General features: G+C 38.9%; 1 protein-coding gene across 3 annotated transcripts; it reads right to left on the minus strand.

The window, feature by feature from the left end:
• Positions 1 to 447: 447 nt before the first annotated feature.
• On the minus strand, positions 448 to 14,463 carry sec14l1 (SEC14-like lipid binding 1). 3 transcript variants are annotated; one of them, XM_079455693.1, is made up of 16 exons: positions 13,742 to 14,381; positions 13,261 to 13,331; positions 9,377 to 9,526; positions 9,087 to 9,218; positions 8,874 to 9,002; positions 8,345 to 8,513; positions 8,108 to 8,217; positions 7,525 to 7,714; positions 6,901 to 6,989; positions 6,751 to 6,821; positions 6,172 to 6,343; positions 5,764 to 5,898; positions 2,892 to 3,026; positions 1,958 to 2,209; positions 1,541 to 1,719; positions 448 to 1,079 (listed from the first exon to the last, which is right to left on the minus strand). In XM_079455693.1, exons 2-16 carry the CDS (start codon positions 13,321 to 13,323, stop codon positions 974 to 976), a joined length of 2,082 nt encoding a protein of 693 aa, XP_079311819.1. In that variant the 5' UTR covers positions 13,324 to 13,331; positions 13,742 to 14,381; the 3' UTR covers positions 448 to 973. The 3 variants fall into 3 exon arrangements, with proteins under 3 accessions (XP_079311819.1, XP_079311820.1, XP_079311818.1); XM_079455694.1 differs by having other exon boundaries at positions 453 to 1,079; positions 14,307 to 14,463; XM_079455692.1 differs by having other exon boundaries at positions 453 to 1,079; positions 14,140 to 14,383.
• Between the last annotated feature and the right edge of the window lie 9,244 nt (positions 14,464 to 23,707).

Genomic DNA, 23,707 nt, shown 5'->3' on the forward strand with positions numbered 1-23,707 from the left:
GTGGGTAGTTTTTCAAGGGCAGCTGAGTAATTGCAGCAGTTTGAACCTCATAAAAGTTTTTATTGAGACTGTGAAACTGAAAGGTGCTGATTCAATTCTGCAGTCCTTTATGCTGTGTAAACAATTCTGAGGTGTCTCTAGCTGTCAGTAAGTATCTAAATGTTGCACTTTGCTAACAGTTTGCACATCTGCAATATGATGCCATTACTTTTACAAGAGTTCCAAGAATAATATGAATATTATTTCCGCTATTGTATTTAATGAAACTTGGCTTGACATTACTTTAGATGAGTCCATATCAAAGGGCTGGCCGATTGCATTCATTCTGGACACAACTAGAAAGAGCTGTTAAACCGGCAACTTCAATCTGATTGAACTAGGTTTTAGTTGAACTAGCATAAAACGAGACCTTATGCTGTTAGTTATTCACCTGGCCACCAGAGATTTGGAAAAAGAGTTCAATGTTTTCGTGATGTACACAAGAGAAATAATTTCAGCTGCTGGTTATCATTTTTATTAAGTTCATCACCACTTCAACCAATCTTTTCATTATTTACATAAATAGTGCTTCAGTGAGACAAGTTCATTTTTTTAAGTACAAATATTGCATGTAACCTGTTAATATACTGTATATGAAGTCATAAAAATGGCATAAAATCTCATGTCAACTAACCTCTTAAACCTATCGTAGGCAGGGTGCTCAACTAGTTGCTTTATTGAACAACCAAGAAATGTAAACATTATTTACACATTTATTTGTAACAGTGTAGAGAAAACTTGCATATTGGTTATTCATATCTTGAGCTATAACACTAGATAAAACAGAGATCAAAAAGATCATTGCTTACATAAGAATTTGTTATATGATTTTATGTTAACCATTTTCATGTTAGTCCATTTTCAAAAACTAGAGGATTTTCTTTTTGCCAAACCCGCCAACAGCAGCGTCTTGATGTCCATCTGGAAGTTGGCGTTATCTCGAAACGGTTGAACCCGTCTGTGATTGGCTGGATGAGGTGGTGGCAGCACTGAGCAGAGAGAAGCCGCTGTTGCTCGACTCCAGGCTGCTCATGGAGCCCCTAAACACAACAACCACACACACACACACACACACACACTTTTACTGAAATGCTTTTTACTACAATTATTACTGGAGGAGAGAAACATGAAAACACATTTCAAATAAAACTAAAACGGTAACATACTCCCTGTTAAAAATAAAAAACGAACATTATAATGCACAATAACATGTGAATGTGATATTTATTATTTGCAATAATGAATAATAATTTAGAATGGTATAACAATATTATTGCACTAATAAAAGAAATTAATGAAATAACTGAACCTGGGCTTAGGAGCCTGATAAAAGAGGTTGTTTTAAAAGAGGGTTTTCTTATGCAAATATTAAAGAAGGACATTTTTTGCCCCGGTGATGTGCTTGTTTGTTCACCATGTTTTCTTGTCTCTGTCGGGCTCTCAAGAAGCACTTAAGGCTGCTGTTTGCAATACATATGAAATGGGGAGTAAATATACTGACCTGAAGTCAGTGGACTGCAGCACCTCTGTGAAATACATGACCTTGCATTTGTGTGAGGAGACCTGCAGGGACGCCAGCACATCATCCACACGTGGCAGACTGGATGAGGAGTTTGTTGGAGTACTATGAAAGCGCCACTGCAGGATGTAGAATCCGGGCCAGCGGGTCACATGAGAACCCTGATGGAAAGATGAATGGCAAATATTTACCGCTCTTTTCAACTGCTTTAGAAAGCCACGGACAGACTCTTTATTATTTTTTGGTATTTTTAAGTCATGTTGTAACTTGGAAAAAAATACAAATATAATTTTGAAAGTATTATAGTCACATTCAGTTCACATTTCGGGATTACACAATGCATGGACAAATATACAATATAGAAACGTATGACTGGTGCATATTATAAGATGTATCCACCTGTACGCTCTCTCCCTCTCTGCAGGTAAGTGCTGTCTCTACCATGCTGTAGTCTTGTCCAAGCATCCACGATCTGTCGATAAACTGGGTGTTGTTGCTGCCGGGACAGGCGAGGTTGTGTGTGCTAAGAGCTTCTTTTTTTGCGGGCTGAGGGGCTCTTCTGGAGTGGTAGATATTGAAGATTACATCGCCTTTACACACGTCAAAGTCCCACGTAATGACAGATGACTCATCTGTAACCTCGATCAGCACCTAAAAATACATTTGATTCCATAAGGTGTGACATAAGGGATAATGAATCACCGTTAACTACTGTATGTGATTAGATTAAAGATGACCATGAAGTTTCTTGTTTCTAGAAAAAAAGGTTCAGGTTAAATGCTTTTCAAATGACAGTATATTAAAAGAGTTGCTTGACATGAAGGATGCCACAATTCTCGATATAATGTTGAACCGTTTGATACAACATCCGCATTAGATACGCATAAGTGAATTGCGGTTTAACAAAAGTCGTGCCACTTGGTGGCATTTCGGACATCTATTTACACGGCTCGTTGGAATGATCGATTCTGATTGTTATTCCCGGATGCAGCACATCATTTTGACAGGTTTTATGACGAATCATATGACATTACATTTAGGAGAATGAAGTAAGTAAAGTAAAGTAAAATGAAGATAAAAATATGTTTTCTTTCTGTCACATAAGTATAGAATAATGAAAAAACGATTTCAGAACCGAACCGTAACCGTGGTACGTATTGAACCGTGGGTGAGCTGTATCGTGGCAACCCTTGACAGTGAGCCCTAAATTTGACTCGGCACGTCATCATATCACCGACAGGTGGCACCAGATATCTACAAACATGCAACTTAAATCTGGAGCAAACACAAGCTGCTGTGTACTGCCCCTTGCCTTCTGTTAAATAAACCGTACCTCATGTGGAGCCCCCTTAAACACGCTGGCGCTTTTGTAAATGGATTCAGTCCACAGTTTGACCTCCTCGTTCTCCAGTTCCTCAGCTGTGCGGTACAGAGATTTGGGCACCACACCTCCCTCAGGAATGTCACACTATACAGAAAGGAAAAAACACAGCGATCAGGTTACTTTATAGTGTTCTCATTTCTGCCCAAACATCTACAGCTTCTAGAAGAAGAGTTCCCTTTAAAGGCATACGTCAAAAATAAATCCTGGATTACTTGTGAGGATTAAGGTCAGCGTTGTGCATTACAGAATAAAAAACACCATTTCGAAGCAATTCTACCAGAGTGGTTCATAAGCAGGTCACATACCCATCCACTCATAAAACTCAAATTCACAGCTTCAAGGAAAACACCTCTAGTAGCACAATTTAACAGCGTTTGTGAATTTACATGAGAGAGTATTCCCAATAGCATTACGTAACAATAAGTAGACACATTAATAATACAGCACATTTCTTTAAGGACGCTAACCTTTATATGAGAATTGTGTGTATTCCACATCATTTCGCATGTATAATACAGGCCAAACAATCTCAAGGTCACTTCACTACGAGTATCAAACTTCAGCGTGTGACAATGCATCCCTACAGAAGCCTTTAACTGTGGTGAAATACTTCCTGAAATGTGGCACACACTCAACCTGTCCAAACATTTTCCAAAACAAAAGGTTTTCAAAGAAGTTTCGCTTCTCTTTTATACACTATACATGGAGCAATAAAGGCATCTGTCAAGCACTAATATGTTTCTATGCTCACGCAATGTTGCAGGGCTCTAGACTAACACTTGAGAGGGGTAACGTAAGAAAAAAGTCACTAAAACTTCATCTAAATGTGTTTAAAACAGTAATAATTCAATTAGAAATTAATATTAATAATTGTTTATGATTTTATTATTTTTATTTTGTATATGCAAACTCTCTTTACTATATTTAAAGCACATCTTTCTTAAAGCAACGCTCTTCCTTTATTGAGAGGACATGGTGGGGTTTACAGTAGCCAACTTATTTTATATACATCCAAAATTGTGCTAAAAAAACAATAGATGACTAGCAATGTGTATGTTGTTAATATCATCAAGTCAGAAAAATTGATTTTCTTGGAAAGATAACTATTAGATTTAAAGAAGCCCAACTTAGACTAATTTCTGTTTAAATGTATAGTTACCTTAATGTTAGTAATCTTGTGTTCAGTCAGTATTCTATTTGTCTATTACAGCGGTAGACCGAGGAGGATGTTCATCAGCATCAATAAACTTGTAAACTTCATACATACAAAATGTATATTAACAACAATGAGCTTTATTAATAAAATTGTGTTTCAATTAGCATGTACTGGTGTTTTGCTTTGGTACTGAAATTGGTACCGAGAACCGTGGAATTTAACTGGTATTGGTACAGACTACTGAAATGTTGGTACCGTGACAACACTATTAGAGAGCTTTATACAAGAGTATAGTGCTTAAAGTTAAAACACACGTTTCCTGCATTAGCTTCTCTGCAGGCGGCAAAACATATTTATTTCAGTTGCGAGATTAAGCGCTTCACTCGTTTGCACCGTCGGTCCTTCCGTTTTATAAATGCGCCTCTTACACCTACGCATTAGGCTAGGGGGTGGGGCACTGATAAGTGAATGAGTCGTTTGCGCAATATAAAATGTCTGCGTATTCAATTTATAATCAGTTTGGCAGTCGCACGAGTGCTACCATTAAGAAAAACTTGCACCGGCAGTTAGAGCCCTTTGTTTTTAGATGTTATAGAGTAACACTGCTATTGCAAGATGTGCAGAACTCTGTCAATGACTAGTCTGTGAATTCTGTTGAAATTTACAGAGCTTTGATACCCCAAGCTTGAAAAATCCCATGTCATGCTTTACTCTGTGAAATGAACAGACATTGCACTTGGCAGTCTGTAGCACAACCTTGTGCAGATTCTTCAAGGTCACCGGTCTAAGTCTCACCAGACAAGAATTGGGGTACGTCAGGCCACAACGCTTGACCCTTTCTCTTTTCAATATTCAATAATCTCACTGGACCCAATCACACGGACACGTGGCTTTCCATATCTACCGAGATAATGTGCAGCAATACCTGTCATTCCAGTCTGGTGACCTCACCTCACAACCATCTGCTATCTCTACCTAGCTTTCAGACTTCTCTGAGTGGGTGAAGGAATGTCACCTCCAGTTTAACCTTGTGCAGAAAGTACAGCAGGCTTCGATAACAGCATGCCATCCAGATCAGACAAGAATCTGGGGCAGTATTTAATGACCGGCCAAACTTCAGTCTCCATATCTGAACAGCCGCCCAGTCATGCAGGTTCAGGTTCTCTATGCATCGCAGCTCAAAGCAATTTAAATCTCAAGACTAGACTACTGGGATTCTTTCCATCTTTGCAAGCACCAACCTCTACAGAACACAGCCGAACATCTGGGGTTCAACCTGCAGAACACACCTCTTATAGATTTAAGCATCTGCCATATGAATTACTGTAAAGAACAACCATGGACATTCCGGCTCAACATTTCTATATCAAATTGAAGCAATAATCCACAAGAAGCAGTGGGTTACAGTGCATTTTATAACAGCTAAGGGCCTTGTGGCACGACACGAACCACACGCAAAAATGCACTGTAACCCACTGCTTATTGCTTTTATAAAACGTTTATTCCATATGTGTAGCAAGGTTTCATGAAATAAAGTAAATAAAATTATATTTAAGCTATATAATATGGTCAGCCGTTATAAATCAGGGTAATTTATAAATGGCTAAGAACTCGGCTCAGCCAATGAGAATCAAGGACCAGAACTGATAGTTCTAAAGGACTAACCAAACAATCTCCTCCCAAGAAGTCGGGGATGAAGTCTTTGTTGATGTAGTCCACCAGTCCCCCAGTTCCCTGATAGTCATTACCAGCGTAGATGAGGAACTTCTTCCGTGTGTTTTCATCAATGAATGGACTAACCTAGGAGGTGAGAAGGGAGCAGCAAAGATAGGCGGGTTAAAAGGTCATCATTTTCATTAATATAGTGCTAACACACGCAGGCAAACATGACATTTACAGCAGGCCGGTAATTAACAAAGGCCATGCGGGGGCAAAAACACCACACTCACTTGACATTTAACTCTAATGGGTCGACATTTACAACCGTTAAATTAAGATCGATTATACGCTTATCTCAGTCTTTCCAATATCTCCAGCTATGGTATGTTGGTATACTGTATATGCAGTGCTTACCAAAGTCCAGAGGACTGGAAACACTCTGGGAGCTCTCAATATGAGCAAACAGCCCAGTGTCTCGGGGTAGTTAGCTCCTACGACCTCGATGATCCTAAGTAGGGCTTTGATTCCTGGCCTCCACAAGTGCCTCATATTTAATCCCTCAAGATCCACCAGACATGTCCAAGAACTATAAGATGAGGGAAGGAATTAATGCAGAGTAAATACAACACGCAACACAGTGGTTCTCAGTTGGGTTTTTTCACAAATTCTACATGCATTCTTAAGTCTGGGTTTCTTAACTTCATAGTTTTGTTCATGTTTTTTAGAATTGGGGTTGTCACACAATATGCCCAAGTTTGCATCGGTCTGATTTGTCTAACCAACATGGGCTACCAGGTGGCAGCCTTTGTTGACAAATTTTGTCGTCTCACTTTTATATGTATTCTACATTATTAATGCATTTCATTTTGTCAGTATCTACCTGAATCAAACCTTGTTGACTGTTTTTTCATCCCCATGTCTATATCAGAACAGACCCCCAACTGATGGTTTTTAATGGTTGGTGCACAGTTGTACAAAACACATTTTTAGTACCTGATTGGCTTTCCAAAGATTTTGGTGTTCTCTTCACAGCACCTGAGCCCTTCCTCATTGATGGACAGAACCTGATTGGGTTAAAAGTGAAGGGGGTCAGGTGAACATGTAGATGTCATTTCACAGTATGTTTATTCGTCCGAGTCTTACGTGTCTCAGAAGAGTCTCTTCTCCCAGTGCACGTACTAAACCTTTGGTGTCCATCTGACCAAGTCGAAGGATGTACAGAGGACGACCATCTGTGCAATACACAGACATAAATGATTACATTGGCTTCCCAATACATGTTGGTGTATGAACTCATTCTACTACATCCTAAAGAAAGCAGATGGGATTGTGTAAAATGTGTTTTGAGAAAATGAAACAAGTTCTCATTGGCCAACAGATGCTTACATCAGACTGCAATGCATCAAAAGATCATATGTACTTTGTTTGCATGACCTTTCTGTTATTCTTTGTGTTTTTAGCACAACAGCATGAAAATAAAAAGACTGGCATCGTTCTCTGATGTAAAGTGAAGTGTGTTGATGCCTTTATTGAATAAATTAAATGACTTGTTTGATAAGTACCCATCTCTGCCTTATAAACAAAGAACCGTTGTGTGTCAAAGGTGTGTCTGACACACATCCTGGATTCAGATGGCAAATCGCTCGTTACATTACATTTATGTATTCGGCAGAGATGTAATGCTCTACCAATTGAGCTACAGGAACAATTCATGGTCATGGTCATGTTTCTAAAGCAATGTCTAAAGTCTACAGCTAAGAGTTGGACCTTTGTCATGGTGATGCCAGCCTCCGGTGTAATAGTCCTGCAGCAGGGGTGGACACTCCCACGTGTCTAACAGGAAGTCCACCTGATGTTGTTTCCTCCACGTGAGTGTCTGACACAGAGCCTCTTTGGCCTTCTCCAGGTTAAAGTCCCTCGAGTACAGGAAACGCAGCACATGCTGGTCTTTAGGGATCTGTCAGTTGAAGGTACATACGTATGTAGGCCAAGTTATTTTTAGGGTATATGTTATGATTATTGTTCCTAGGATTTTTTACATGTTGTGTGATTGTAAAGGCGATTTTCATATTTGGACGAAAAAAGCTCACAAACACAATAGGTTGCTAGTGCTCTGAACATTTGCGTTTCAAGTCAAGTCAATTTTAGATTTTGGATCAACATGCAAAACACCTGCTCCTCTGTAACTCATTTACACCTACCCAAATATAAACTTTCTTTTAACTAATCCTCTGAAATGCTAGGTGTGGCGATACAATGGGACATCTCTTGCATATGATTACCCTTTACTATACTCGATATTATCATATCGGAGGTTTATTTTACCAACAATCTTTTCCGTGGTACTCACCTTGCCTTTGTGTGTTTCCTGCAGCCACTGTCTTAAGCGAATAAGGCAGCTCTCCTGGAAAGGGGTTAGCTTTCCCAAATAACGTGAAATGTAATCCGCATCTAACTTGTCTGTAAGCATCAAAGCCATCAAACATGTTGAGAAATGTGTAATGAAATCTTACCGTACTAAGGGTATTTCATTTTGCATTCCCCTTTTATAATATTTATGAGCGGGCAACATTATGATTCATCTCACCATCCGGAGATGCTGACTGGACGTCCGTGGAGCCGCTGCGAGCTCTGCTGCTGCCTGCTGGGATAGTCAATTGGGAAGTTGATGTGGGGGTAGGAGGTACCCAGCGGGGCACATGGGTAATACCCTCCTCTTCCAGTTGGTTGAGATAAAATTCAATAATCTCCTTTCCCTGCAGAGAGACGGGGTACTTGAAACAAGAGTTCACACAAATATAACCAGAAAACACTGACACATTTGGGCAATAAACAATTATCCTTCAAAATAAGTACATTTATAGATCATATTACATTAGCAATAAACCAACTAAATACTAAAAAGAGTGTTGGAATACAACACAAAAAAATACAATATATATTATAGAGACATTGTATTCCTTTTACATGTTTTATTCAATTCGTTGAGCTGCCAACACGTGATCCACGTTATCTTAAAATGTGCTTTTATTTTTCAGCAACTCACATACAGGAGGTTTAATTTAACCAAAGTTTAATTTAAGTTTAAATTTTCCTAAAGCAAAAAGTACACATACCTTTTTAATGCTGGCGGCATATTGCTTCATGGCGATTTTCTCGGCTGTGCTCTCAAACCCGAAAAACGATTTGATGTCCATACTAGCAGTTTGCTCAAAACAGGTCCATTCTTCATTCTCTGGGTGAACCTGAAAAGCAATCCGAAAAACATCAGGATCCTTCTTGCATCGGCACATATCCATCAAGAGAGATCATGTCGAGATTGTTCAGACCGTGTAGCAGCAGTGTTCAGTGACCATGACTCTGTTGGAAAAGGTCTCATTGTAGGCCTCTATGTGGAGTGTCCTCTGTCTGCGGTCCAGAGAGTTCTTCTGAATGAAATAAACGTAGTCCACTCCTGCTATCTGTACATACATAGGCCATTATCAACACAAAGCATGTGCTATTATTAAAATGTGAAGGATCGGAATTTGTCAAACATTCTGTACAACTACTAATGAGAACTAATGTCCTGCCAGCAAAACCAAAGCGGTTGTAATGACGGTTCGGAAATCTGAAATACCCTTTTTAAAAGGCGAGGGGCATCCACATCCAGAGTACATTTGCGTTCTATCAAATGGGTCGCTCCATCTTCACTTTGGCACTCGTTGATGGTCTCACTGTTCACAAACATGGGGATCAATGGACACTTGGGGAATCGTCTCTGGTAGGCCTATGACAGAGAAACAAAAAAGGGTTTGTAAGAAAAAGGTTGTGATAAATGCTCACATGGAGCCGCTTTAGGTGGTGTCCAAAGTTGCAGCATCAATAATCTACATACATGGGCTCAAACGGAGTACCGGACACACGAAAGGTCTTTAAGAACAAGCAACCCAATCTTGAAATTTGTATAGTTCTGCAAAACACGCCTGAACCCAAAATCAATGTTCCTTTCACACGCGTCTTGTGACGCATTTTATTTGACTACTGTGGGTCGTATGACTGCCATGTGAAGTGGGTGGTATGCGTTAGGTCAACTTTACAAACTAACCAAAAGGTACATTCATCAATATTTACACCGGTCTACACAAATACTGTGGTTTCCATGCAAGCACAAGGAAATACCTGGAGAGCTCTCACTTGCTAATTTTTAAGTGCCTCTTTAAATCATGTGATAAGTCACAGGAGGGCGATAGAGGGATCAATAAACCACAGTAAATACTAGCTTCTGTATGCAACACTTGAGTAATTTACAGTGTTTTTAAGAGAGTACACCGTGTGACTATGGCACTCAGCCAAACATGTTTTGTTTTTGTTTCAGCAGCCTAAAGTGGCCCATTCTGACAGAGTTTGGGGCGGGACTAGTGTTTTATCTGGCCAATGGCAAATGGGGGTAGTGTTCGGGAAAACTGTCAGCATTTTTGCAACAGAGAACAACATTTGCTGCCCTTTTGTGTGCTGACTTGATTCTAGCAAGCCATGTTAAATTTGAAAAGGTGGAAGCGTACTTTTGACATGAAAAGCACTTCTGTTTCTCAAATGTGGAAGTACTGCCTTAGCAGCGCAAACATCATGGGTTCGATTGTCAGGACACACGCATACAGACATACAACTTCAAACTCAAAAAGCATCCGTCACATACATCAATGGCAAAAGTATCTTTTTTAATCATAAATATTAAATATTAAACATTGCACTAACACCTTTTTTTCCTAGAAACCCACACCCGATTCTCTATTCATTCTGGTGCAAAAATCAAACAATTTATCTTGAAATTGTGTGTACATGTGTATATCAGCCGTCAGCTGAGACTTCTGTTTGCAGTCTATCAGATGCCTGCAGCATGTTGACTTTCTTATGTGTGCTCTCTTATTCTCGTGAGAGAGACGAGTAGATGAGCAACAAGATCCTGCTACAAAATGAGATCATGCAAACACTCGTTCTTTCTATCTATAGACAGCGTGTCCTACATACACATGCGAATACTGTATGTACAGCTCTCTCGGTCACATGCACACGTTGCCTTGTTTGGGACAGATTACTTGCTACTGAACAATGTGCAGTACTTTATACGGTATACTACTTAAACAATTAAAATAAGAGTTATCGTCTTTGGGTGTAGCTTTTGATACGTTCCTTTTTCTTTAGAAACATGTTGCATGTAGCCACAACATTAGATGATATCAACACATTTCTGAAATCACACCCGCAGCATAAAAACTCATATCTGTAGTTAAAATCCAGAACTTCCACAGCTGATATTTCATTATTTTCATCCAAAACGGTATGGAATGCAGCTTAAATTTATAAATGAATTTCATAAAATGCTGTAATTTACTTGAAATATTTTGTGTATATCGTGGGATATTTGGCCAATTTAATTCAGGTTTCACTTCTGAAGTTTTTACCCAATCATTCCGACCTGGTTTGACCGATGTGTGGCCCAGTTGACAAAAATCAAGAACAATACATTGACTTGGGCTTCAAACACAACAACGTTTTGGAATGGTTACATTAAAGAGAAAAAACAGGAAGCAGACTTCAAAACAGGAAGTGCAGCTTGCAAAAACCAAAACCAAAAACACAAAATTGTTTTATAAACTATGTTCTGGCCAAATATTTACTGCAGTGCGACATTATCATTGAACCCCAGGTTTCTGACCCAGATGAGAATTGATTGACGGGGGATCAGACTGTTATTCAAGAAAGAGCGAAGATCCATGGTGACTAAACCATGACGTCAAACTATGCACGAAGCACAAATCTGCACAATACCAATACACAGCTGTATCCCAACTAAGAAAGAGTAATTAGCATTTTCACTGCAAGAAATGATGTCACAAATAGGGGGGCAGGATCCATGTTAGTTAACCGTGACCAAATTACCCGCTGACGGCTTAACATAACGTTATGTTAAGTCTGTGTCCGGATCAAACAACACTCCACTAGAGTCACAGGAGAAGATACACAGGAACGATGACACCATGTTTTGACATATACAGGATATTAAGATACATGTTCAACAAGATCACTACTGGCTATACTTTTAGTTTGGTATCGTTTCAAAACCTCTAGCACTGGGTGTAAAACTTTGCACATCGTGGATGCCCATAATACAAACTTACTTTATAAAGCCTTTAGCAGTATTTGACAGTTGAGAAACGGTGGGCGTGGTTTCAGTGACAGCCTACACGCCCCCAGTGTTTGAGAGCACAGAGTTATGCTTATTTTTCCAAGATTTTGATAACTTATTTTATTTACTTGGATGTTTTTTCTCCATTCAAATATGGCTGGGTGGTTAATAACACACTTTTCTGTTGTGTGACAAACTCGGAACACATATTTTAATGTCACACTTGGCTTAAAGGATAGACCAAAAAGCGCAAGGCTTGGCCTTTTTACTAGGGCCAGTAAGAAAACACCAAGTACCCAAATAGAGCACCCTAGCAACACTTTAACAACCACATAGCAATGCCCTGGCAACCAATCTAAAGTCCCATAAGTATTTGGGCCACTCTTTTTTTTTAACGGTTAACTTTAATAGAACACATCTCAACTCAATCTCAAGTCATGCTTACAGACAGCACTGCAGCAAGTGTTGTCTAAAAGTATACACGTGTTATTTAAAGTGTTAGATAGCATTCATAGATCATGAGACAGTTGTGAAAGGTATTATAGCAAGCGTACTGTTACAAGTGCGGACATGAACAGATTCACATCAGGTTTATTACATAAGGCCAGTAGGTAATGTGGAGCAGCTTATCTATTACAAAAATCTCGATCCCTCGCAAAGTCACAATATTTGTCCACCGCATGCGGGACAGAAAAACAGCTTTTGCATTTGTAAGAAGATCAGGCCCCCCGAAATGAATACGTAAATATATTTTCATCAGATATTCGGTAACATCCATTACATTTTACTGAGGCTTTGCAAAACATTTCATTAACCCTTCATCTGAAATAGCCATCCATGTGATCTTTTACACCACAAAGCTCCTCAACATGCTGAATTGTCTTAAAAAACGCTCTATGACTGACACCGACATTTTTACTTGAAAAGATACCGCTGAAATTTCGACATTATGGCTTTGGTGGGCAGTCCCTTCACACATTTCTTTAGCAATCCTGCACAGTTGAAACCATAAAAGTGCAAAATGCAGCCGCAGCGCGACTTACTGTACTGCTGCACAGTCAGGTTAAAGTTTTCCTGTGGTCTACAAAAACACAACTCTAAATCACACAGCTGAATATAAAAACCACGTGACGTTATTAATACGTGTTTTATCCGACGCAACGCTTTAAAGGCAACGGGGCCATTGCTTGGAAAACACTCCATCAGTGTTAAAACAACCAGTGTGAAATAAAGTGTCGCAACATACCGCTATTGGCAATAACCACAAAACAACACAACGAACAATAACACATGAAACGTGTTCTCTCAAGCAGTGATATAGCTTTAAAACTCACCATCATTATGAGTTCAAACGGGTATTTATAGACCCTCACGGGGGACTGATATTTCTGCACCATCTCTGCACCTGCTCGAATATAAACACAAATACAAAAAGAGGTTCAGCACTGATGAACAATAATCCTCCCTTACACATAAGAGAACGCGTGTCGTGATAAATAAGAGATTACAGCTGTCGTTCTTATCTGAGGTTATAGGTAAAGGTTATATATAACGTCCTCTTGTGAAATGACAGATAACGGAAACGTTATCGCTGTATTCAGTAGCGCCGATGCAGTGTTTGCGCGATATATAAGCACGTAGCTTTGTACTTGTCATTTATATTTGTATGTATTTGCCATGTTATTATTGACATTGAATCTAAATGGGCGAAGTAACCGCTGAACACGGACATGAATGCTAGCTAACGTTAGCGAGCTCGCGAGCGAAACCAGCCACGAATGTAGGCAGCGCTGTCAATGAACGCTTAAACTTTACCTCTGACGTTAAATGCGCCGAGAAAGGCGTTGAATGGCGGACTGGATCACTGCTGGTGCAAAAACAAGAAGCCGGTCCGGTTTGTTTTAGTTGTTCGGATCCATTTTATCGGAGAAGTAGAAGGAAGCTGCATTCGAGTCACGTGATGTAACAATCCACGTCATTCACGCAAACCCCGCCCCAGCGTAAGAGGGGAAACAACGTGGGTTTAATTGATGTGGCTCACGTTAATGTGCGAACAAATGCGAATAACGATTATTTCAGCCAGTAGATAGTGTCGTGGGTAGTTTAAAGCACATACACTTCAAGGGAAAGTGTGCGGACTCGACTTGCAGCCGTATATGAGATCAAATCCTGTCCACCTAAATGGGTGCGAGCAGATAAGACCGGAAACAAACCTGACATCAACTGGATGTTTACATTTTTAAGCTGAAACTGCCCTAATAGACGCATTTTCCACAGACCGCTCCCGTAAATATGAGTTTCCCTGGTAGACATTTCTCGTAGCCACCATTGAGGTCTTCCCATGGTGTGTAATAACAGTAGTTTGAACAGTTGCCCTTACAGATCTCTTAGGAAAGCGTGTTTTTTCATGCAGGATCCGGAAGGCGATCACGCAGATTGCCGCACGGCTGGTCGGACCTGTTTGCTTGGATACAAAAACATGTCACACTTCCCACAAGATCCACCAGGTGGCACATCGACTTTATTTTGCTGGATCTGAGATGACACGGGATCCAGTAGTTATCTATATTGTCTGGGGGTTTTATTAGATTTGTAAATTCAATATGTAGGTACAATTGTGACCCCGCCTGTGATTTCGCAGTTAAAGTCACAGAATTATGAGATTTAAGGCGTCAAGGGTTTTTTTACCTCCAGAAGGTTCTAACAGGCCATTGTTCGTGTCATAAGATAAAATTAATAAGCGGCTTATTTGTTTTGTAGTTCAACTTCTGACAATATGGGATTTCATAGACAGCCTAAACCCTACATAAAAAAATTGAAAATAACTAAACAGTTAACAGTATTGTCTTATTATAAGAGTATAAATTGCATGCAAATGTCGAACTATTTTACATTTTTAAAGCATTTAGGCCTATTTGTATTATCAATTTAAAGCAGGCTATCTGTTCCATATGCAAGTGCCGCTTTAAGAATGATCCCATCCGTTATGAGCTATCTTCCCCATCAACTGTTTTATGAAAAGCCGTCTGTTCCCCGTATTATTGAAATAAAAATTGTGTATGTTCTCATAAACATGTCCTTTTGTCACATCAACGTCATGTTTGTTTGAGTTTTTACAGGAAAAAAAATGAAACAAAATTTAGATCCAATAGTTTTCCATGAAATCAGACAAGACAAAAATGTATTAATAGCTTTCCTGAAGTTGATCTGGAGATGAAAACAACGAAATTTTAGACAATGCCAATAACCTATACACAAATAAAATGTTTATAACCTCTGTCAACACTGACTGATCTCAGCATAAACGCCTTAGACTAGTTTTACAAGTTAAGACAGTTACATGGAAAAGATTGGTCTAATTGAAATATGAAGAGTAAGAAATTAGTTGTTAAGACACAGTCTTAAAGGGATAGTTCACTCAAAAATGATAAACTCACACTCATGTTGTTTCAAACTATATAAATGCATTGGCTCTGTTAAACACTAAGAATGTTCAGTTCTGTGACATCCTCCACCGCCATTGTAGGAAACAAATACTGTATTTACACATAATGAGATATTTTGAAGAATTTAGGAACACAAATAGTTCTGGGGCACCTCTGACTACCATTACATTTTTCCTACTATGGCAGTCAATGATGTCACAGAATTGAAAATTGCTAACATTCTTCCAAATATAGTTCTCTTTGTTCGTCAGAAATGACATCAGGGTGAGCAAATGATGACAGAATTTTCAGTTTTGGGTGAACCATCACTTTAAAGTCCCAGTGAAATCTTTCATGAAATATTAAAGAGTTTATTGTAAAAAGCTTACAGTATCAATGTGGGTCATTCTCTTTTAAAAATGTAAGTGTCCTGATAATCTTCAGTTAAAATCTGAAAATGAACTTTCCATCTTAAACCTTTAACTTAGTGGCTATGTGTTTATGCAACTGGGCTAGTTTACTAGCTGTACAGGTCCTGTCAAAGCCGAACAGAAAATTCTGTACGTAACAACTTTTCTTAGTCCCTTATTGGACAATTCTTCCGGAAAAGCATGCCCACGCGTCATCCAGCGAGAGCGAGAGAAAGAGCACGCCCAAAAATGTGCTTGCAGACATTCAGCTATGTTTATTTGTTCACTACATTTGTTCTCCTTTTGTAAACTAGTGTTAAGTGTTAACTAGGGCTGTGTATCGCCGAGAACTTCGCGATACGATACGCATCCCGATACAAGGCCACGGTACGATACGAGCCAGGATACGAAACATATTTTGATATATAATCGATATTTTGAACACAGTGTGATATTGACAGTCACGGTTATTAACATACCTGTCAACATTTGTGTACCAAAACACAGTGTCGGTATTGTCAGTGAAGTAAAACTGGTCTTATAAGAGTAAGTGAAGTCGATGTGAATCTCCCGGTGAATCGTCTTTTTCATTTTGCAGAGAAAATGAACCAGAAACAATTTAGGTGTTTTAGGCCTATGAGCTCCATCGATGAGCAACTTCATTCTGTTAATGTTTGGCATTTTAATTTGAAAACATATTGCTTGAGTTTAAGGAAAAGTACACATGTTTGTTCTGGAAAATCGTATTTAAGCTGAAAATGATGCTGCAGGTATTGCTACGATGCAACCACAACCCCCACCTCAGAGGAGCTCTATCGCAGACAGAAGAGGTGCTGTGAACATTGGTCAGCCCCTCCAGTCTGACCACGTTCGTCTTATAAACCACAGAGGTAAGTTTGTTAAAACATGAAGCCAGCGTAAAGTGGGATTTAACCTGATATATTTTGAAAAGGGCTTGAAGGTGAAGTAAAATACACAAGGTAGATAGTAACTGTTTTAACATGTAATAAATCTGTTGAAGGACCAAACCACCACCAAAAGAATCCCATAAAGATCGTCCACTGTCCCAGAAGACAAGTGGAGTAAAAATGTCAAACGGCATACAGGTGAGCTCAGAAAACATTGTGTTGTGTTCGATTCCCAATCATTCCAATAAAACAATCTTAATACATGACATCTCTGTAGGTGTGGTCCTGCCCCCGCCGATACAGGGGGAGATGCCTAGAATGGCATCACAGGGAACGACCTGGAGGACACCACAGAAAGATACATATAATGTATTTCATTCATTCATTATTGTTGTTTTTTCATTAAATACATCTGTATTTGAATACATTTGTATAAATCATTATCTTACAAAACAAAGCTCGCTTTGAACATGTCTCATACGTCTTTATTGAGTGACACAAGGTGTCAGAACATTACTAAGTGACTTCTCTGTTTTACATTTACATTTATTCATTTGGCAGACGCTTTTATCCAAAGCGACTTACAAGTAGTTTTTTACAGTGACACATTACTGCAGAGCAATCAGGGGTAAGGTGCCTTGCTCAAGGGCCCTTCAGTCATGACCTGCTGGCACTGAGATTTGAACCAGCAACCTTTTGACCACAAGCCCAACGCTCTAACCCCCAGGCCACAACAGACAGTTTTCAATGTAGATTTTCACCAAAAAAAATGCAAAATAAATTGAGGAGAGGAGGAGAAGAGAAAGGGAAGAAAAGGAGAAGCGGATGAAAACTCACCTGAGCTTGCGTGCCTCGATGGAGTCCCTTAGGATTTCTATTCTTGAAACTGAAGCGCAGAAAGACATTTTCATTATTATAGTTTTGTGAAGCCTTTCCTTCGTGGATATTGTTGGTTTTCAAACAGAACTGAACCGTGGCATTGTTTTATTGCAACACCCTTAGAAAGAATGTCTTTTTTTTAAATCTAAGGTGCTTAAGACCTTTGAAGAGAATGAAGATCAGCAAGGTCACATCAGGTATTCTGCTGTTCAATTAGCACAATGACCGGACTGTGTCCTCTTGTACTCCAGAGTTCATACTCCTCCTGATGGTAAACTTGGTATTTAGAAACATAAGACGATTCTGAACACGTTTTTTGTCACAGGTCTCAGACTGTTGTCAACTCCATTCGCAAGAAAGACAAAGATCTAAAAACTTTGAGAGGAAAGACCAATGAGCTTGTAAAGTAGGTAGACGCATCACACATCTAAAACACTCCGTTATTATTCTGCTTCTTTACCGTTCATTTGTACAGAAATGGTGCCGCTAAATTGTATTTACCTTTATTAACATCATCCCTGTTATGTGATTTCAGTGAAATCGAGACACTTTAAGAAAAATCCAAGAAAATCTGCAAGCAAACAGGTGTTCTTTTGACACGTGTCCCATCTGAGCTGTGGGAAACGTTCCTGAAGAACATAGAGGTCTGTTTGCTCTTTTCTTCAAATAAGAGGAAGCAATGTGATGGCACGTCTAGTTTCCTACTAAGGAAATGCATTCATTTTGTGTGTATAAACAGGACACCCCGGCAGTTTTTAAATGCCTTAAAGGACTGCAAGGGATTGAACTACAGTACTGTGAGGTCACTCTGCAGGATGACGTTGAACAAATGCTTCTGCTGAAAAGCATGTGAGTTGTTTTAACACTGACACTTCACTGATCTGATGAGAGGAACTCTCTCATTTCACAATAATCTCTGTTCTGTGGGTTCAGTAACAGTACTTGAGTGTGTTTCTCTCTTCTCTAACAGGAATTGCTGGAAATGATTAATTTCAGACTAGCCAAAGAGATTCCTATGCAGCTTTAAAAAACAGCGACATGGAGCTCGTCGAAATCATCAAAGCATCAGGTTAGGTCCTTTGTCTGAGCATCATACAAAGGCAAACAGTGGTCAGTGAGCACATTTACCCTTCTTATAGTGCTGTGATTGTGTTACTTTTTGTAACCTTTATGTCAACAAAGCATGTGTAAAGAAGTTCGTAAACACGACTTCATAACTGGAAGGACGTTTCTGATAGCATTTGAGGGCAGCATAAGTCCTACATAGAATTAGGTTATTAGGTGTTGCTATAGTTTTGTAGCTGGTTGCTAGGGTGTTTTATCTGGTTCCTATGCGTTGTTAGGGTCCTTAATCCATTTACTGTGTGTTGCTAAATTATGTTATCCTGTTATGGTATTTTTGCTGGTCATTTGGGGTTGTCAGGGTGTTGTAGCTGCTTACTTTGCTGTTGTGCCTGTATGCTATGTGTTGATAAGGTTTTAAGCCGTTTACTGTGTGTTGCTAAGGTGTACTAACTTGTTACTAGGGTATATACTAGGGTCATACTAAGGAGAGGCTCAGAGATGACATATTTTTGTAGGCTTCTGGGTTCTGCATACAGAAACACGTCATCTCTGCGGCTCCCTTTGATGGGCGGCACAGTGGCTCGGTTGTTAGAACTGTAGCCTCACAGAAAGAAGTTCCCAGGTTTGAGCTCTGGCTGGGAAGGGAGACCTTTCTGTGTGGAGTTTGCATGTTCTCCCTGTGTCAGAGTGGGTTTACTCCGGGTGCTCCGGTTTCCTCCCACAATCCAAAAACATGCAGGTTAGGTTGATTAAAGATTCTAAATTGTCCCTCCTCCAATTTGTGTCGACTGACTTTTTTATTTTATTTTATGTATTTGGCAGACGTTTTTATCCAAAGCGACTTACATGGCATTGTTATTCAACTCTAAACTAGTTTTAAGTTATCCCTGGGATCGAGCCCATCACTTTGGCGTTACTAGCGCATGCTCTAACCACTGAGACACAAGAAAGTGGTTCTCGCCATGAATATAGACTAAGGTTGCAACAACTAATCGATAATAATCTATAATGAAAATAGTTGTCAACGATTTTCATTATAGATTAGTTGGTCTGTGACGTCACTGGCAAGCTGTAGTTAAGCGCATCTTCCCCTTTGAAATTACGGTTTTAGAAGTGTCTCTCTGTGCAGCACAAGTTGCACAGTTTAAAAGTCAGATGTGTTCTACATTCATCTCTTCAAGCTGTGCAGTTTAAAAGCCACAATATGGAATAATTTTGTTAATATCCAACAATCGATTTCATGCAGTTGTGTACTTGCATATCCCAAATGCCAAATGTTCCCAATAATGTGCAATTTCGGAGAAAGTCCTATTTGTCTACCTTGTACTTGTCGCATATCAGTGACTTAATACGCGCTACCCTCAGTTTCCGGTTGTTAAACTACGGCTACATCTGGGACACAGCATCTCTTTGGCGAGTAAAGGAAACCCCAAAATGCGTTAATGTAGTTGACTTTCTTAAACTACGACTGTATGAATGTTTTAAACATGTAAGTGTAGCATTACGCTCAATTGACAAAGTCGAAGCTCACAACGAAGCACATTTACTTTAAAAGTTTACTTTAAGTTTACTTTACTTATATACTAATATATAGTACAGATACTCAAAAAGTGTACTTGAGTGTAATTATTTATGGATACTTTTTGCTGTATTTCACTACATTTGAATGAAGAATATCTAACTTTTATTGCCACAAAAAAACATTATTTCCTTGGCCAACCTTCCCCTCCCTCCCACGTTTTTGGAGAGACAATTGTCCGCCGCTTCTAATATGACACACCTGAATCAACTCACCAGTCTTTGTGTGTTTATTAGGGAGTCATCCACAACATTTTGTAAGAAGGCTGATGAGTTCAGTTTTGTATACTTTTCTCATCTCTGAATTGAGTTATTATAAGCCAAAGATCGAATTTAAACTTTTTGAATCCGATTAATCGAAAAAAATAATCGTCCAACTAATCTATTATCAAAACAATAGTTAGTTGCAGCCCTAAAAGAGACGTAGATGCCGGAATGGTGATAAGAATAAACAAATGATTAAACATCACATTCAGTTACATTGCTTTATTTATACAAACTATACACTAACGTTTTCTCTTTGGAGCAAACCTTCGGTAAACAAACATTTATACAAGCCATTTAAACTCAAATCCACACAAAGATATACAAGTACTGAGTAGGTTAATAGAAATCGTTTCCATTTACAAATAAAAGCAATAGTTAATGTTTTATCATATTATTTAGTTTCTTTTATTCAAGTCATTTCAGGCTTGTAGACTTAATTAAAATGAACCCTTAAAATGTACTGTTAGATTCCGTAAGACACATTCTTCAAACAGTGTGACAAGTGTGAGCGTAAGTAAGGGATGCACCGAAATGAAAATTCTTGGCCGAAGCCGAATTTTTTTTAACTCAAATGTGGTCCTTTTATAACATGTAATTTCAATCTTAGGAGTCCACAGAATGTGTCTTTGAATATTCAGCTCAAAATACACAACATATCTTTTAATATACTGTGCCCTTACAAGTCTATATTTGTCTGTGAGGAAAAACTATGAAGGTAAATCAGTAGCAAAACTTGAGAGTGTGTAGATGTTAATTTGTGACCTTGTAAAGTAAGTATTTCTACCTGTACACTTAAATGTACACTCACAGTCCCAATGTGAAAACTTGTCAAATAAAAACTGAAGTTCAATGTTGAGATTTCCACTCATGGAAACACTCACAAATCTGTCTTCTGAATTTGAAATAGTACATTTTTACACCCGAGAACTGCACACCTCAGTTGTTTCCGAGACATTCTTGTCACCGGCTACAACAGCTCTGGCATGAAAATGACAGACAGCGTATCGCTGTCGGAAGTTGAAATCTATGCTCACAAGGCCTGTCAGTCTATCAGTTACCTTGATGAACTGCACATCATGTTTTTTTAATGATGACAACTTGTACTTCAAGTACAAAACCTTATACCTCTGTAACACCAGTGCTGTGTGCAAAAAAAGTTGACTTACTGTTGAATTAGTTCTAAGCCTTAACACTGATATTAATTACTGCTTGCCTTTGTTTTATAGCAACCACACCCCAAATTGAGGCGGCCAAAGCGGACACTAGTTAAATGCTTGGAAGCAAACTTGACCAATCAGAATCCAAAACAATTATATTGACACTTCAAAGTCATTTTTCAAGTGAATGACAAATTTACTTGTCAGAAGTACAACCACATGACAATGCTTTATGTCAAGCCCTGTTGCATTTAAGCGTCATACGCATGAGTACTTGAATGTATATGTCATGGTTCTCGGGTGGTGAGACACGTGGGGGTAACCCAGGTGCAGACAGCGGTTAAGGGGTTTTAACATATATTTAATAAATAATAAAACAAAGACCCACGTGGGGGTAACAGAACAAAACATGACTACAATAACAAGACAGCACCAAAACTACCTACACTTAAACAAGACTTAAATAAACTATGAACATGAACATCAAAACTAGGCTAACAAGACACAGGAACTCACCGCACAAACCACAATGAACCAGCACAAGACAGAAGACACAAGGGCATTAAATAAGGGAGCAAATCAAGAGGGAAACAGGTGAAAGGCATTAATCAATAAAGAGGGTAACGAGAGGATGGGAACAAAGACGAGACCGGAGAGATATTATGGAAGGCCATAAGAACAATAATTGTCTCTCTCCACATTTAACATGAGGTTCTGTCATGATCCTGCCACTACACTAAGAAAACATGACATGATGCAGCAGAATCATGACAGTATACTGACTCACGTAGAGAGGAATGGTGAATGGTAGAAGGCGCACAGGGTTTTCCTGGCTCAAAATGAGGTGGAAGGTGGTGCCATCCTTGACCTTGAAGGTCAACACACACGCACATGTAGGGCTACAGTACCTTTAAGTGGCTTAACCAAACACTTTACATATTAAAACTTATAAATGAGATGAAAATGACAATTAGGATTTATATGTATATATATATATATATATATATATATATATATACACTGTATATACAGTTGTGTTCAAAATAATAGCAGTGTGTTTAAAAAAGTGATTAAAGCTTTTTTAAATCCTTATAATTGCATTGGGAATGCTTCACATTATATTCTAAATCAAAACATGGAGAAAAAAGTATCACATTTGTTATAAGAAAAATGAATGTTAGGCTGTTCCCAGAAATAGCAGCGTCTGCGTTTTTCTTTACAAAGTCAAACATTTACTGTATAAAATGAAAAATGCTTGAAGATTTTGCGTTCTTGTGAATCACTGAACTAATATTTAGTTGTACAGCCACGGTTTCTGATTTGATATAATTTTAGCTGAACAGCCTATTATTTTCTGCGCTTCTTATATGTTTTTCCCTCTCTAATACATTTTTTAATCAAAGTACGCTGCTCTTCTGTAAAATGTCTGGAACGACCCATTTTACTCAGACTTTCAGAGAGAAATGCACAGTACAGCATTTGCTGCCTTCGTCCTTAAATAAGGTTCACTTGTTTGACAGCAGTTTTTTCACAGCAGAGTGATTCACCTCTCTATTTGAACTCCACGCTGCTATTATTTCGAACACTTCCTTTTCAAGTAATGATTAAATTACACAGAATTAGCAGCAAGCATGTCATGACTGTTGGGTCAACACTACTTCGCGTGCGCCTCTCTGTCTGTGTGTGTGACGTCTCATTTACCATTTTCTAACGTTGGGTCCAGAAGTTATTGTAGTGGTTATTATAGTTATTTTTTGGTTGAGCTGCACCTCTTCAAAGTTGACTGTGCTTGTGATGTTTTCTCTTTCTCGTGTGGCGTTTTCTCTTTCTCGTATTGAGCTATTCTGATTGGATGTTATACGATGACAAGTAAGTCAACTGAGAGGCACACCTGAGACATTGCAAGTCTCGGGAGCAAGAGGTTTGAACCTTGTGTCGCGCATCTATGCATTTCAATAAGCAAGTTTGTGCACAAAAAGTGCAGGTATGTAAACAAACTAAATGAAATAAAATAAAGTGCGATGAATGTAGTGCAACTTAAAATGTAAATATATATTAAAACAGGCAGAGTGAGTTGTGAGTTGAGTCGAAT

Source organism: Barbatula barbatula, assembly GCF_947034865.1.
Source record: "Barbatula barbatula genome assembly, chromosome: 5".
Taxonomy (NCBI): Eukaryota; Metazoa; Chordata; class Actinopteri; order Cypriniformes; family Nemacheilidae; genus Barbatula; species Barbatula barbatula.